This window comes from Oncorhynchus tshawytscha, linkage group LG11 (genome assembly GCF_018296145.1).
Source record: "Oncorhynchus tshawytscha isolate Ot180627B linkage group LG11, Otsh_v2.0, whole genome shotgun sequence".
Taxonomy (NCBI): domain Eukaryota; kingdom Metazoa; phylum Chordata; class Actinopteri; order Salmoniformes; family Salmonidae; genus Oncorhynchus; species Oncorhynchus tshawytscha.
In genome coordinates, this window is record NC_056439.1 from 55125037 (window position 1) to 55143262 (window position 18226).

The 18226-nt window shown below is 46.6% G+C and overlaps 1 protein-coding gene across 2 annotated transcripts in view; it reads left to right on the top strand.

The window, feature by feature from the left end:
• Positions 1-18226, top strand: part of rab11fip5a (RAB11 family interacting protein 5a (class I)) — a 67395-nt gene that overhangs the window by 22987 nt on the left and 26182 nt on the right. For both annotated transcript variants that reach the window (XM_024416114.2, XM_042330396.1), the window contains exons 2-3: positions 13093-13610; positions 17690-18194. In XM_024416114.2, coding sequence (XP_024271882.2) covers positions 13093-13610; positions 17690-18194 — 1023 coding nt within the window. The remainder of the gene's footprint in view (positions 1-13092; positions 13611-17689; positions 18195-18226) is intronic.

Genomic DNA, 18226 nt, shown 5'->3' on the forward strand with positions numbered 1-18226 from the left:
GACAGAAGGACGGGTATGGGGCAGACACAAAGGAGAGACAGTACAGGTCTGTAGTGGGACAGAAGGACGGGTATGGGGCAGACACACAGGAGAGACAGTACAGGTCTGTAGTGGGGCAGAAGGACGGGTATGGGGCAGACACACAGGAGAGACAGTACAGGTCTGTAGTGGGGCAGAAGGATGGGTATGGGGCAGACACAGGAGAGAGACAGTACAGGTCTGTAGTGGAACAGAAGGACGGGTATGGGGCAGACACACAGGAGAGAGACAGTACAGGTCTGTAGTGGGACAGAAGGACGGGTATGGGGCAGACACACAGGAGAGACAGCACAGGTCTGTAGTGGGGCAGAAGGACGGGTATGGGGCAGACACACAGGAGAGAGACAGTACAGGTCTGTAGTGGGACAGAAGGACGGGTATGGGGCAGACACACAGGAGAGACAGTACAGGTCTGTAGTGGGGCAGAAGGATGGGTATGGGGCAGACACAAAGGAGAGACAGTACAGGTCTGTAGTGGGGCAGAAGGACGGGTATGGGGCAGACACACAGGAGAGACAGTACAGGTCTGTAGTGGGGCAGAAGGATGGGTATGGGGCAGACACAAAGGAGAGACAGTACAGGTCTGTAGTGGGGCAGAAGGACGGGTATGGGGCAGACACACAGGAGAGACAGTACAGGTCTGTAGTGGGGCAGAAGGATGGGTATGGGGCAGACACACAGGAGAGACAGTACAGGTCTGTAGTGGGGCAGAAGGACGGGTATGGGGCAGACACACAGGAGAGACAGTACAGGTACAAATAGACCAGCTTCATTTTGCACATAGCAAAGATTACCACTATTTGAACACCATGGAGAACAGAAGCTGTAGACCATGTTGATCCACACTCGGGTATAATTTGTTTGCGTTTCTATTGTAAATGAAACACAGCAATATCTCATTCATTCAATAAGTAGGACATCTGGAATCCTCCAACAAGGACTTCTGGAAAATAAAAAACATGTTGGGAAACCCTAGTTTCAGATGTTATGATCGGGAAAAGTATTGTACTGTTTCAGATGTATTGTTAATACCAGGCTATGTTCTGTACTATTTCAGATGTATTGTTAATACCAGGCTATGTTCTGTACTGTTTCAGATGTATTGTTAATACCAGGCTATGTTCTGTACTGTTTCAGATGTATTGTTAATACCAGGCTATGTTCTGTACTGTTTCAGATGTATTGTTAATACCAGGCTAAGAACTGTCTGGGTGACACTGCTTCTCCAACACGCTTCTCCTTCCTTCCACGGTGCATTATTAAATCAACACAATTTATTATAGAGACAAAATAATGCATAGAAACATGATTTCTTATAGCAACAAAACACTGCTTAGAAACATACTGGTACTTGACTCCCCTCTGCCTGTCTCTCTGCCCCTGTATGCCCCCCCCCATTCCCTGTGCTTGAGCTAAAGCATGCGTACTACTACTAATAATGCTGTCAGGTGTGTTACTAAAGGGATATATAACGTATCTACAGCATACAGTTGAAGTCGGGAAGTTTACATACACTTAGGTTGGAGTCGTTAACTCGTTTTTCAACCACTCCACAAATTTCTTGATAACACACTATAGTTTTGGCAAGTTGTTTAGGACATCTACTTTGTGCATGGCACAAGTCATTTTTCCAACAATTGTTTACAGACAGATTATTTCACTTATAGTTCACTGTACCACAATTCTAGTGGGTCAGAAGTTTACATACACTAAGTTGACTGTGCCTTTAAATCAGCTTAGAAAATTCCTGAAAATGATGTCATGGCTTTAGAAGCTTCTGATTGGCTAATTGACATCATTTGAGTCAATTGAAGATGTATCTGTGGATGTATTTCAAGGCCTACCTTCAAACTCAGTGCCTCTTTGCTTGACATCATAGGAAAATCAAAAGAAATCAGCCAAGACCTCCATAAGTCTGGTTCATCCTTGGGAGCAATTTCCAAATGCCTGAAGGTACCACGTTCATCTGTACAAACAATAGTATGCAAGTATAAACACCATGGGACCACACAGCCGTCATACCGCTCAGGAAGGAAACACGTTCTGTCTCCTAGAGATGAACGTACTTTGGTGCGAAAAGTGCAAATCAATCCCAGAACAACAGCAAAGGACCTTGTGAAGATGCTGGAGGAAACGGGTACAAAAGTATCTATATCCACAGTAAAACGAGTCCTATATCGACATAACCCGAAAGGCCGCTCAGCAAGGAAGAAGCCGCTACTCCAAAACCCCAATAAAAAAGCCAGGCTACGGTTTGCAACTGCACATGGGGACAAAGATGGTACTTTTTGGAGAAATGTCCTCTGGTCTGATGAAACAAAAATAGAACTGTTTGGCCATAATGACCATCGTTATGTTTGGAGGAAAAAGGGGGATGCTTGCAAGCCGAAGAACACCATCCCAACCGTGAAGCATGGGTGTGGCAGCATCATGTTGTGGGGGAGCTTTGCTGCAGGAGGGACTGGTTTAAGACATCAGTCAGGAAAATAAAGCTTGGTTGCAAATGGGTCTTCCAAATGGACAATGACCCCAAGCATACTTCCAAAGTTGTGGCAAAATGGACAAGGAGGCCTACAAACCTGACTCAGTTACACCAGCTCTGTCAGGAGGAATGGGCCAAAATTCCCCCAACTTATTTTGGGAAGCTTGTGGAAGGCTACCTGAAACGTTTGACCCAAGTTAAACAATTTAAAGGCAATGCTACCAAATACTAATTGAGTGTATGTGAACTTCTGACCCACTGGGAATGTGATGAAAGAAATAAAAGCTGAATTAAATCATTCTCTCTACTATTATTCTGACACTTCACATTCTTAAAATCAATTGGTGATCCTAACTAACATAAGACAGGGAATTTTTACTCTGATTAAATGCCAGGAATTGTGAAAAACTGAGTTTAAATGCATTTGGCTAAGGTGTATGTAAACTTCTGACTTCAACTTGAAATGCCAAATGCTGCCTTATTGTTTGTCCTTAATGCTCCAGTTCACAGTTTGGTTCCAGAATAGCACTTCATTTCACCTAAAGGAGATTGGGACACATGAAGAAAAAGTCAAGCCATTGTCCCGTGACTGTTATTCTGTCACAGGACACAAGACACAACAACGCTTTGTTGCAATGTTATTTAGTTGTTGTTTAGTTCATCACACAAGAAGAAACCCCATTGTGTGCATACTAACAGGTTATGAGAAGAAACCCCATTGTGTTCATACTAACAGGTTATGAGCAGAAACCCCATTGTGTGCATACTAACAGGTTATGAGCAGAAACCCCATTGTGTGCATACTAAGAGGTTATGAGCAGAAACCCCATTGTGTGCATACTAATAGGTTATGAGCAGAAACCCCATTGTGTGCATACTAAGAGGTTATGAGCAGAAACCCCATTGTGTGCATACTAATAGGTTATGAGCAGATTATGATTACCTGTGGAATGCCAAAAAGCCAAACCTTGAACCCTAATGAACATATGGAGGTTTGATTCACTGTAGTTATTGAATTATGAAGCCACTGTTGCTAAATGGGTTCCAGTCTGTTGAGCTGTCATTCCCTTTCCTTGTCATAGTGGAATGTCAGCACAAACGGACTGGATTTCTCCAGGCTAAACTGTTACAGCATTTCTAGATGTTCTTGCACTACCCTCCTCTTCAGAAGCGTAGAAATAGAATGGTCAGAACATACAGAGCCTTAAGGAGGTATTTAACCTTCGATCTTGACTTGGTAAGTGTTGAACCCGATTACAGCTGGGAGTCTTTGAGTCTCTAAAAGCTTTTCACACCTGGATTGTTCAGCATTTTGCTCATTATCCTTTTAAAAACTCTTCAAGCTCTGTCAAATTGGTTGTCAAGTTGGTTGGTGATCATTGATAGACAACCATTTAAGCCTTGCCATAGATTTCCAAGCTGATTTAAGCAAAAGGTTTAACTAGGCCACTCAGGAACCTTCAGTGTCGTCTTGGTAAGCAACTCTTGTAGATTTGGCCTTGTGTTTTAGGTTATTGGCCTGCTGAAAGGTGAATCTCCCAGTGTCTGTTGGAAGCAGACTGAACCAGATTTTCCTCTAGGATTTTGCCTGTGTTTATGGCAAGCATACCCACAACATGATGCAGCCACCACCATGCTTGAAAATATAAAGAGTGGTACTCAGTGATGTGTTGGATTTTCCCCAAACGTACCGCTTTTTATTCAGAACAAAACGTTTGTTTCTTTACCAATTTTTTGCAGTATTACTTTAGTGCCTCATTGCAAACAGGATGCATGTTTTGAAATATGTTCTATTCTCTAGAGGCTTCCTTCTTTTCACTCTGTCAGTTAGGTTAGTATTGTGGAGTAACCACACTTGTTGATCCATCCTCAGTTTTCTCCTATCACAATCATTAAACTCTGTAACTGTTTTAAAGTCACCATTGGCCTCATGGTGAAGTCCCTGAGTGGTTTCCTTCCTCTCTGGCAACTGAGTTAGGAAGGACGCCTGTGTTTTTGTAGTGACTGGGTGTTTTGATATAATGAATAACTTCACCAGGGATATTCAATGTCTGCTTTAAAAAAATACATATCCTGCCCTTCTTTGCGAGTCATTGGAAAACCTCCCTGGTCTTTGTGGTTAAATCTGTGAAATTCACTGCTAGACTGAGGGACTTTACAGATCATTGTATGTGTGGGGTACAGAGATGAGGTAGTCATTCAACCATCATGTTAAACACTTAGTGCACACGGAGTCCATGCAACTTATTATGTGACTTGTTAAACACATTTTTACTGCTGAACGTATTTAGCTACTTGCATAATAAAGGGATTGAATACTTATTGACTCAAAATACATTTCAGCTTTTCTTTTGTAATTCTTTTGTAAAAAACATTCTACAACATGCATCTACTTTGTGGAGTATTGTGTGTGTAGATCAGTGACACAATCTCAATTTAAACTATTTTAAATTCAGGCTGCAAACACAACAAATTGTGAAATATGTCAAAGGGTGTGACTACTTCCTGAAGGCCCCAGTATGTGATGGTATGCAATGACACGCTGCATGACTTGTTCTTCCACCACACCTTGCTTACAATGACAACACGGCTTCTATTTTTGTCTGAATACAGAAGAGCTGACCGATCTTTAGAACATCTATTAGAGGTTTTTCAGGCAGTTTTTTTTCTGACTGGGCCTTTCGGGGCTTTTTGTCATTGACGAGAGGGACTGGGATGAAATTTAAATTGACATGATATGTAGATAAACTTTTCAATTGACATTTGTGACGGGAATGTAATGCGCCTAGAGGAGTCAGTAGGCTAAGCTAAGCATTCATATTCATCTATTAGCTAAGCTAAGCATTCATATTCATCTATTAGCTAAGCTAAGCAATTCATATTCATCTATTAGCTAAGCTAAGCATTCATATTCATCTATTAGCTAAGCTAAGCATTCATATTCATCTATTAGCTAAGCTAAGCATTCATATTCATCTATTAGCTAAGCTAAGCATTCATATTCATCTATTAGCTAAGCTAAGCATTCATATTCATCTATTAGCTAAGCTAAGCAATTCATATTCATCTATTAGCTAAGCTAAGCATTCATATTCATCTATTAGCTAAGCTAAGCATTCATATTCATCTATTAGCTAAGCTAAGCATTCATATTCATCTATTAGCTAAGCTAAGCAATTCATATTCATCTATTAGCTAAGATGTAAACCTTTTGTAATGCATGTGACACTTGAATAATGCAACAATTCACAAGCAAAAAAAGTTTTTTTTTTCAGGACCCCGTCTTTCAAAGATAATTTGTAAAAATCCAAACAACTTCACAGATCTTCATTGTAAAGAGTTTTAAACACTCAATGTTGGTTTGTGGTGGCTAGGTCACATGGTCAAGGAGCTATATGGGAGTGATTTTTCACAAAGAAACAGCCCTTTTTCAGGATCTTGTCTTACAAAGATAATTCGAAAAAATCCAAATAACTTCACAGATCTTCATTGTAAAGGGTTTAAACACTGTTTCCCATGCTTGTTCAATGAACCATAAACAATTAATGAACATACACAATTAAGGAACGGTCCTTAAGACTCGAACAGCTTACAGATGGTAGGAAATTCAGGTCACAGTTATGAAAACTTAGGACACTAAAGGGGCCTTTCTACTGAAAAACACCAAAAGAAAGATGCCCAGGGTCCCTGCTCATCTGCGTGAACGTGCCTTAGGCATGCTGCAAGGAGGCATGAGGACTGCAGATGTGGCCAGGGCAATAAATTGCAATATCCGTACTGTGAGACGCCTAAGACAGCGCTACAGGGAGACAGGATGGACAGCTGATCGCCCTCGCAATGGTGTGCTGACCATTGTTCACTCGTCTTGGAATACCAGATGGTCAAATGCCGACCCTTCTAACCTCCCGAGAGAGTTTTCATCTGTTATCGTGACTGCTGTATATATTCCACCTCGGGACAAGAAAAACAACAAGCTGGCACTTAACAAACTGTACAAGGCTGTAAACAAGCAGGAAAACATTAGTGCTGAGCGATTTAACCGACATTTTCACATCTGTAATCATTAAGTGCTTTGAAAGGTTGGTTATGACACATCAACTTCATCATCCCAGATAGCCTATTGCTCTCCACACTGCCTTCACCCACTTAGATAAGATGAATACCTATGTGAGAATGCTGTTCATTGACTATAGATCGGTGTTCAACACCATAGTCCCCTCCAAGCTCGTCACCAAGCTTGACCCTGGGACTGAACACCTCCCTCTGCAACTAGATCCTAGACTTCCTGATGGGCTGACCACAAGGGTAGAGAACATCACCTCCTCCACACTGACCCTCAACACGGGGGCCCCAGAGGGGTGCGTGCTTAGTCCCCTCCTGTACTCCCTGCTCACCCACAACTCCGTGGCCACGCATGACTCCAACACCATCAAATTTACCGACGACACGACGGTGGTAGGCCTGACCACTGGTGACGATGGGACAGCCTACAGGAAGGTTCGGTGACCTGTCAGTAAGACCAAGGAGCTGATCGTGGACTACAGGAAAGGAAGGCGAGTACGTTGGGCTGCATTGGAGCTGGTCGAGAGCTTCAAGTTCCTTGGTGTCGAAATTACTAAGGACTTAAAATGGTCCACACACACGCAAACAGTTGTGGAAAAGGCGCCTCTTTGCCCCTCAGGTGGAAATGGCTCTTCATGCTGACTCTATACACACGCTAATATACCATCTTAATTTACGCTGCTGCTACTCTGTTTATCTATCCTGATGCCTAGTCACCTTACCCCTATACTTATCTAACCCTGCCACTCCATTATCCATTGGAAATATGACCCTGGACACTCTCTATGGTTTACTTTCTCATGTTCTTTTTTCTCCTCTGTTTTTGTTCTACTTGACTTTTTTGTGTGTATTTTATTGATTGTTGGGAAGCAAGAAGAAGTTAGCAAGAAAGGCATTTCATTGTACTTGTGCACGTAATAAACTTGAAACCTGAGAAGTATATTTTTAGGGAGGTTATGTGTCAGAGTTGTATTTCTGGTGGGGTAATTCTCTTTACCAGTCTTAATCCTGTGTCCTGGCTGTCAGCCAGTCATATTAGAGCAGTTGATACTTTCCCATGAGTCATTCTGTATGTCACTGACTGTATCACACCAGTTTATTAGGTATACCACCCCGTTAACACAGAAATGGTCCGCGTACAGACAGTGAGTCACGTGACTTGATACATGAAACAGGCAGACAGCCATCCAGGTTCGATTGAACGTTAGAATGGGGCAAAACAAGTGACCTAAGCGAATTTGAGCATGGTATGATCGTCGGTGCCAGGCGTGCCTGTTCCAGTATCTCAGAAATATCCGATAAAATAATTCCAGTCAGCCGCAGTCCTGTGGGCGATGAGAGGTCAAAAGAGAATGGCAAGAATTTTGCAAGCTAACATGTGGGCTACAAACAGGCAAATAACGGCATCTCGGAACGCACAACTCGTACAGATGGGCTATTGCAGCAGGTGACCACCCCGGGTTCCACTCTTATCATCTAAAAACAAGAAGAATTGGCTCCAGGGGGGTTCACCAACAATTGAGCAGTGGATAAACCTTGCCTGGTCCAACGAATCCCGGCTCCTGTTGCATCATGCAGATGAAGGACTTGGCATAAACAGCATGAGTCCATGGCCCCATCCCGCCTGGTGGCGGTGGTGTAATGGTTTGGGGAATGTTTTCCTGGCACACGTTAGATTTCTTTAAACCAATTGAACAATGAAGAATTCGGGCCATTCTGGAGACAGAGGGGTCCAACCCTGTACTAGATAGGTGTACCTAATAATAAACTGGGTACATCTAGCTGGTTTTTGTATGCATCGACAGGGCAGAACAGCAGCGTTGGGCTCAAGGAGGTAGTGTGTGTCTTTTTGTTAACAACAGCTGGTGAACGATCTCTAATATTAAGGAAGTCTTGAGGTTCTGTTCTCCTGAGTTAGGATACCTCATGATAAGCTGTAGACCATACTATTACCAAGAGTTTTCATCTATATTCTTCATAGGTGTCTATTTACCACCACAAACCGATGCTAGCACTAAGACTGCTCTCAACGAGCTGTTTTGGGCCATAAGCAAAGAAGAATATGCTCATCCAGAGGCGGCGCTCCTAGTGGCCCGGGACTTTAACGCAGGGAAACTGCCAGCATGTCACGTGCAATTAGAGGCGAAAAAACTCAACGCATACAAAGCTCTTCCTCGCCCTCCATTTGGCAAATCTGACCATAACTCTATCCTCCTGATTCCTGCTTATATGCAGAAACTGAAACAGGAAGTACCAGTCACGCACTCAATACGAAACTGGTCCAATGAAGCAGAAGCAAAGTACAGGACTGTTTCTCTAGCACAGACTGGAATATATTCCAGGATTCATCCGATGGCATTGAGGAGTATACCACCTCAGTCATCTGCTTCATCAATGAGTGCATCGACGACGTCGTCCCTACAGTGACCATACGTACATATCCCAACCAGAAGCCATGGATTACAGGCAGCATCCGCACTGAGCTAAAGGCGAGAGCTGCAGCTTTCAAGGAGTGGGAGACTAATCCGGACGCTTATAAGAAGTCTCGTATGCCCTCAGACTAATTATTAAGACTGAATGCTAAATGCCTCCTATGCTCACTCAAGCAACACTGAACAATGCATCAGAGCACCAGCTGTTCCGGACGACTGTGATCAGTCTACGCTCTCTGTAGTCGACATGAGTAAGACTTTAAACAGGTCAACGTTCACAAGGCTGCGGGGCCAGACGGATTACCAGGACGTGTACTGCGAGCATGCGCTGACCAACTGGCAAGTGTCTTCACTGACATTTTCAACCTCTTCTTGACCCATTCTGTAATACCTACATGTTTCAAGCAGACCACCATAGTCCCTGTACACAAGAACGTCAAGGTAATCGGTCTAATTGACTATCGCCCCGTAGCACTCACATCTGCAGCCATTAAATGCTTTTGAAAGGCTGGTCATCATACCCTTTGTATATAGCCATGTTATTACCTCGTACCCCTGCACATTGACTCTGTTACCCTGTGTATATAGCCATGTTATTACCTTGTACACTTGCACATTGACTCAGTACTGGTACCCTGTGTATATAGCCATGTTATCACCTCGTACCCCTGCACATTGACTCAGTACTGGTACCCTGTGTATATAGCCATGTTATCACCTCATACCCCTGCACATTGACTCTGGTACCCTGTGTCTATAGCCATGTTATCACCTCGTACCCCTGCACATTGACTCTGGTACCCTGTGTATATAGCCATGTTATCACCTCGTACCCCTGCACATTGACTCTGGTACCCTGTGTCTATAGCCATGTTATCACCTCGTACCCCTGCACATTGACTCTGGTACCCTGTGTATATAGCCATGTTATCACCTCGTACCCCTGCACATTGACTCTGGTACCCTGTGTCTATAGCCATGTTATCACCTCGTACCCCTTCACATTGACTCTGGTACTGGTATCCTGTGTATATAGCCAAGTTATTACCTCATACCCCTGCACATTGACTGGTACTGGTACCCTGTGTATATAGCCATGTTATCACCTCGTACCCCTGCACATTGACTCAGTACTGGTATCCTGTGTATATAGCCAAGTTATTACCTCGTACCCCTGCACATCGACTCAGTACTGGTACCCTGTGTGTAGAGCCATGTTATCATTGACAGTACTGGTACTCTGTGTGTAGAGCCATGTTATCATTGACAGTACTGGTACTCTGTGTGTAGAGCCATGTTATCATTGACTCAGTACTGGTACTCTGTGTATAGAGCCATGTTATCATTGACTCAGTACTGGTACCCTGTGTGTATAGAGCCATGTTATCATTGACTCAGTACTGGTACTCTGTGTGTAGAGCCATGTTATCATTGACTCAGTACTGGTACTCTGTATATAGAGCCATGTTATCATTGACTCAGTACTGGTACTCATGTTATCATTGACTCAGTACTGGTACTCTGTGTATAGAGCCATGTTATCATTGACTCAGTACTGGTACTCTGTGTATAGAGCCATGTTATCATTGACTCAGTACTGGTACTCTGTGTATAGAGCCATGTTATCATTGACTCAGTACTGGTACTCTGTGTATAGATCCATGTTATCATTGACTCAGTACTGGTACCCTGTGTATAGATCCATGTTATCATTGACTCAGTACTGGTACTCTGTGTATAGAGCCAAGTTATCGTTACTCATTGTGTATTTATTATTACATGCTACTGCCCGTTTTAGAGCTACTGCCCGTTTTGGAGCTACTGCCTGTTTTAGCGCTACTGCCCGTTTTAGAGCTACTGCCCGTTTTAGAGCTACTGCCCGTTTTGGAGCTACTGCCCGTTTTAGAGCTACTGCCTGTTTTGGAGCTACTGCCTGTTTTAGAGCCTCTGCCTGTTTTAGAGCTACTGCCTGTTTTAGAGCTACTGCCTGTTTTAGAGCTACTGCCTGTTTTAGAGCTACTGCCCGTTTTGGAGCTACTGCCCGTTTTAGAGCTACTGCCTGTTTTAGAGCTACTGCCCGTTTTAGAGCTACTGCCCGTTTTAGAGCTACTGCCTGTTTAGAGCTACTGCCTGTTTTGGAGCTACTGCCTGTTTAGAGCTACTGCCTGTTTTAGAGCTACTGCCTGTTTAGAGCTACTGCCTGTTTTAGAGCTACTGCCTGTTTTAGAGCTACGACCTGTAGCTGTTTTTAAAACTCTATATTTTATTAGCAGCAGCCTATAAATGAATGGTTAAGTTGTCTCCTGTTTGAAGCTACTACCTTTTTGGGGATGTTTTCAGCAGCACAGTGGCATGTCTATGAATGGCCTGCCAATGACGGTGACCGTGTTATGCTGTTTTGACATGGCCATTGTATCAAGGCCAGCCAGTAGCCACTCATTGTTAGTGTTTTCCTGGTGGTAGTTTTGCCAGGGTTTAGAAGATGATGTGTCCCAAATGGCACCTTATTCTCTATTTAGTGCCCTTCACTACTTTTGTTTTTACCAGAGCCCTATGTAGGGAATAGGGTGCCATTTGGGACGCACAATATGTCTGGGTGAGGAAAACAGGTCTGATAACAATAACAAGGTGCCAGAATGTATCATGGGAGATCTGAACACACACACACACACACACACACACTGGAGCTTGGTCTCGGAGTGTGTGTGTAGTCCCTCCCTGGACGTGAGGCCAGATTAACCTCATTCGGATGAACAATAGGTTAATTCAGTCTCTCCTCGGTCTCACCTGACACCTTTATGTCTCCAGCTCAAGGAAACAGTCCATTAATCCACTCGATTGGAGTCTATTGGGGTATTTGTTTGCATAGTTATGCCATTATTTTAAGGCCAGATTGTAGAATAATAGTGAAGACATCAAAACTATGAAATAACACACATGGAATCATGTAGTAGCCAAAACAGTGTTGAACAAATCAAAATATATTTTATATTTGAGATTCTTCAAAGTAGCCACCCTTTGCCTTGTTGACAACTTTGCACACTCTAGGAATTCTCTCAACCAGCTTCATGAGGTATTATCAGGTGTGTCTTAATGAGGACCGTCACAGGAAATGAAGACCCAGAGTTACCTCTGCTGCAGAGCCTCAGAAATTGCAACCCAAATAAATGCTTCACAGAGTTCAAGTAACAGACACATCTCAACATCAACTGTTCAGAGGAGACTGTATGAATCAGGCCTTCATGGTCGAATTGCTGCAAAGAAACCTCTACTAAAGGACATCAATAATAAGAGACTTGCTTGGGCCAAGAAACACGAGCAATGGACATTAGACCGGTGGAAATCTGTCCTTTTTCGTCTGATGAGAACAAATTTGAGATTTTTGGTTCCAATTGCCGTGTATTTGTGAGACGCAGAGTAGGTGAACGGATGATCTCTGCATGTGTGGTTCCCACCGTGAAGCATGGAGGAGGAGGTGTGATGGGTGCTTTGCATCCCATCTGGTTTGCGCTTTGTGGGACTATCATTTGTTTTTCAACAGGATAATCACGCAACACATCTCCAGGCTGTGAAAGGAATATTTGACCAGAAGGAGAGTGATGGAGTGCTGCATCAGATGACCTTGTCTCCACAATCACCCGACTTCAACCCAATAGAGATGGTTTTGGATGACCCCAGAGTCAAGGAAAAGCAGCCAACAAGTGCTCAGCATGTGGGAACTCCTTCAAGACTGTTGGAAAAGCATTCCAGGTGAAGCTGGTTGAGAGAATGCTGAGACTGTGCAAAGCTGTCATCAAGGAAAAGGGTGGCTACTTTAAACAATCTAAAAATATATTTGGATTTGTTTAATACTTTCCTGGTTACTACATGTTTCCATATGTGTTAGTTCACAGTTTTGATGCCTTCACTATTATTCTAGTAATAAATCAAGAAAAAAACCTTGAATGAGTAGGTTTGTCCAAACTTTTGACTGGTATTGTATGTTTAGAAATCTCTTTTGCCATCTCTACCTTGCTCATTAATCTATATATGATCCAGTCTGAAGTGATCTTGTTCTTGTCCCTGTCTCTGTTCCAGGTGGTACAAGCTGAACTCCAAGACTGGGAAGAAGGAGAAGGAGCGAGGGGACATTCAGGTGACGGTGCAGTTCACCAAGAACAACCTGACAGCCAGCATGTACGACCTCTCCCTGGGTAAGGACAAGCCCCGGTCCACCTTCGGCAAGATCAAGGACCGCATCAAGGGCAAGAAGAGGAGCAGCAAGGACTCTGATGAAGACTCCGCCTCCACTATTGGGGGCGGCTACGGCCCCGTTTCCCGCATGAGGAACCGGTTGCCGAGCGATGGCGGCGGGGAGGAAGACTACGAGGACGATGAAGGGGGGGAGGGGCGGAGGAGTAAGATGAGGAACTTCTTCCTGCGAGGGAAACTGAGGAAGTCGTCCGATACGAGGTCGAGCACGTCGCTAGGGTCGGAGAGTAGTGAGTCGTCGTCGAGGGGAGGGAGTCTCAGTCCCACCGCTGGGATCTCTGTAGTGGTGTCTGACCTGTCTAACTCGCCTAGCAACAGCAGCAACTTCACAGCAGACAGCCCTGGTGAGAGGAAAACATCATATATATACCTAGTTACAGTGGAATATAATAAGAGTACATGGCCATTAAGGCCAGATAGTTCTTCAAGATGTTCAAATGTTTATAGATGACCAGCAGGATCAAATAATAATAATCAGTGGTTGTAGAGGTACAACAGGTCAGTACCTCAGGAGTAAACGTCCTTAGGCTTATCATAGCCGAGCATTCGCGAGGTAGAGAGAGACTCACTCAAAAAAGCAGGTCCTGGACAAGGTAGCACGTCCGGACAGGTCAGGGTTCTATAGCCGCAGGCAGAACAGTTGAAACTAGAGCACCAGCACGACCAGGTGGACTGGAGACAGCAAGGAGTCATCAGCCAGGTAGTGCTGAGGCATGGTCCTCAGGTCCTCCGGGAGGGAGAGAGTTGTGAGAGACCGCTGTAGAGCTCATCACTCCCCTAACTGGTAGGGGGCCAGAGGCAATTTCTCGATGCCAACACATCTTTCTAGCTAATTTACACGCTGAGGCTATGTTGTGCTTGGTGACCTCTGACTCTTTTATCCTAACATCGTTGGTGCCAACGTGGATAACAATATTCCTAAACTCTACACTCTGCAGTTTTAGCCAGCACTCTCTTCAGATTAGCCTTAACGTCGGTAGCCCTGCCCCCTGGTAAACAGTGTATGATCGCTGGATGATTCGTTTTAAGTCTAATACTGCGGGTAATGGAGTCACCAATGACTAGATTTTTCAATTTGTCAGAGCTAATGGTGGGAGGCTTCGGCGGCTCAGACCCAATAACGGGAGAAAGAGAGACCTGAGAAGGCTCAGCCTCCGATTCGTTGCTTAATGGGGAGAACCGGTTGAAAGTTTGTCACTCTTCCCCACCAGCCTCCACTGAGAGATAGATACTCTACCACCATCTACCACCCCACTACCACCATCTACCACCCCACTACCCCATCCACCATCTACCACCCCACTACCCCCATCTATCACTCTACCACCATCTACCACCCCACTACCAACATCTACCAACCCACTACCACCATCTTCTACTCCACTACCACACCACTTCCCATCCCCCATCTACCACCCCACTACCCCCATCCACAACCCCATTAGCACCATCTACCACCCCAGTACCACCATATTCTACTCTACCACCCCACTACCCCATCCCCCATCTACCAGCCCACTACCACCATCTACCACCCCACTACCCCATCCACCATCTACCACCACACTACCACCATCTACCACTCCACCACCATCTAACACCCCACTACCCCATCCACCATCTACCACCCCACTACCCCCATCTATCACTCTACCACCATCTACCACCCCACTACCAACATCTACCAACCCACTACCACCATCTTCTACTCCACTACCACACCACTTCCCATCCCCCATCTACCACCCCACTACCCCCATCCACAACCCCATTAGCACCATCTACCACCCCAGTACCACCATATTCTACTCTACCACCCCACTACCCCATCCCCCATCTACCAGCCCACTACCACCATCTACCACCCCACTACCCCATCCACCATCTACCACCCCACTACCACCATCTACCACTTCACCACCATCTACCACTCTACCACCATCTAACACCCCACTACCCCATCCACCATCTACCACCCCACTACCACCATCTACCACCCCACTACCCCCATCTACCACCCCACTACCACCATCTACCAACCCCTACCACCATCTTCTACTCCACTACCACACCACTTCCCAATCCCCCATCTACCACCCCACTACCCCCATCCACGACCCCATTAGCACCATCTACCACCCCAGTACCACCATATTCTACTCTACCACCCCACTACCCCATCCCCCATCTACCAGCCCACTACCACCATCTACCACCCCACTGCCACCATCTTCTACTCCACTACCACCCCACTATCACCATCTACCACCCCACTACCCCATCTACCACCCCACTACCCCATCCACCATCTACCACCCCACTACCACCATCTACCACTCTACCACCATCTACCACCCCAGTACCACCATATTCTACTCTACTACCCCATCCCCCATCTACCACCCCACTGCCACCATCTTCTACTCCACTATCACCATCTACCACCCCACTACCACCATCTTCCACCCCACTACCCCATCTACCATCCCACTACCACCATCTTCTACTCCACTACCCCATCTACCACCCCACTACCCCATCTACTACCCCATCTACCACTCCACTACCACCCCACTACACCATCTGACCATCTACCACCCCACTACCCCATCTACCATCCCACTACCACCCCACTACCCCATCTACCACTCCACTACCAGCCCACTACACCATCCCCCATCTACCACCCCACTACCCCATCTACCACTCCACTACCACCCCACTACCCCATCTACCACCCCACTACCACCCCACTACCCCATCTACCACCCCACTACCACTCCACTATCCCATCTACCACCCTACTATCCCATCTACCACCCCACTACCCCATCTACCACCCCACTACCACCCCACTACCCCATCTACCACCCCATCTACCACCCCACTACCCCATCTACCACTCCACTACCACCCCACTACACCATCCCCCATCTACCACCCCACTACCCCATCTACCACTCCACTACTACCCCATCTACCACTCCACTACCACCCCACTACCCCATCTACCACCCCACTACCACCCCACTACCACTCCACTATCCCATCTACCACCCCACTACCACCCCACTACCCCATCTACCACCCCACTACCACCCACTACCCCATCTACCACCCCACTACCCCATCTACCACCCCACTACCCCATCTACCACCCCACTACCCTATCTACCACCCCACTACCACCCCACCACCCCATCTACCACCCCATCTACCCCACTACCACCCCACTACCCCATCTACCACCCCACTACCACCCCACTACCACCCCATCCCCCATCTACCACTCCACTACTACCCCATCCCCCATCTACCACCCCACTACCCCACTACCACCCCACTACCCCATCTACCACCCCACTATCACCCCACTACCACCCCACTACCCCATCTACCACCCCACTACTACCCCATCCCCCATCTACCACCCCACTACCCCATCTACCACCCCACTACCCCACTACCACATCTACCACCCCACTACCACCCCAATACCCCATCTACCACCCCATCTACCATCCCACTACCCTATCTACCACCCCATCTACCACCCCACTACCCCATCCCCCATCTACTACCCCATCTACCACCCCACTACTACCCCACTACCACCCCACTACCCTATCTACCACCCCATCCCCCATCTACCACTCCACTACTACCCCATCCCCCATCTACCACCCCACTACCCCATCTACCACCCCACTACCACCCCACTACCCCATCTACCACCCCACTACCCCATCTACCACCTCACTACCCCATCCCACTACACCATCCCCCATCTACCACCACACTACCCCATCTACCACCCCACTATCCCATCTACCACCCCACTCCCCCATCTACCACCCCACTACCCCATCCCACTACACCATCCCCCATCTACCACCCCACTACCCCATCTACCACCCCACTATCCCATCTACCACCCCATTACCCCATCTACCACCTCACTACCCCATCCCACTACACCATCCCCCATCTACCACCCCACTACCCCATCTACCACCCCATCTACCACCCCACTACCCCATCTACCACCCCACTACCCCATCTACCACCCCACTACCCCATCTACCACCCCACTACCCCATCTACTACCCCACTACCACCCCACTACCCCATCTACCACCCCACTACCCCACCCCCATCTACCACTCCACTACCATCCCACTACCCCATCTACCACCTCACTACCCCATCCCCCATCTACCACCCCAATACCCCATCTACCACCCCAATACCCCATCTACCACCCCACTACCCCATCTACCACCCCACTTCCACTCCACTATCCCATCCCCATCCCCCTACTTTAATTGTTTTATTGCATACATTGTCGCTCTTTGCTTGACTTTTCCTGTCATGAAAATACATGCTATTCAAGCACTAGCATCTCTCTCTTTCCCCTCCACAGATCATACGGCAGAGTCGTCTCCCAAGCTGGCCTCCTATACATGTGAGTTCACTGACGAGTCTGGAGAGATCAACATCCCTGTGCCTCAGCCTGTCTGCATCAATGGAAGCCATGTGTACAACACCACCTTGGACCCTTGCCCGGGGAACCCTGTAGTACCCTTAGATCCTCTAGCCCTGGTGAAGAAGAACCTGCCTCTGTCCCAATCCCTCCAGAACCTCAACCAGCGGAGAGAGGAGCTCCCTGTCCTCCTCCCTAAAGGTCCCGCTGCGGATGGCCGGCGCTGGTCCTTTGACAAGGCAGGGAAGGAGGAGAAGGTGGCCATCGCAGCGGCCCTGGAGCAGGCTGGCCAAGGGATGGGCGAGGGGGCCAGGGAGGAGTCAGACAGAGACAGCCGGAGCAGGAACTGTCTGGATGAGTCTGAACAGGCCTCGAACTCTGACTCTGGTCCAGGCGAGAAACACAAAGGATGGTTTGGATCAAAGGACAACCATAACAAACCCAGGTGAGAAAGAATGACCACTACTGGGTGTTAAC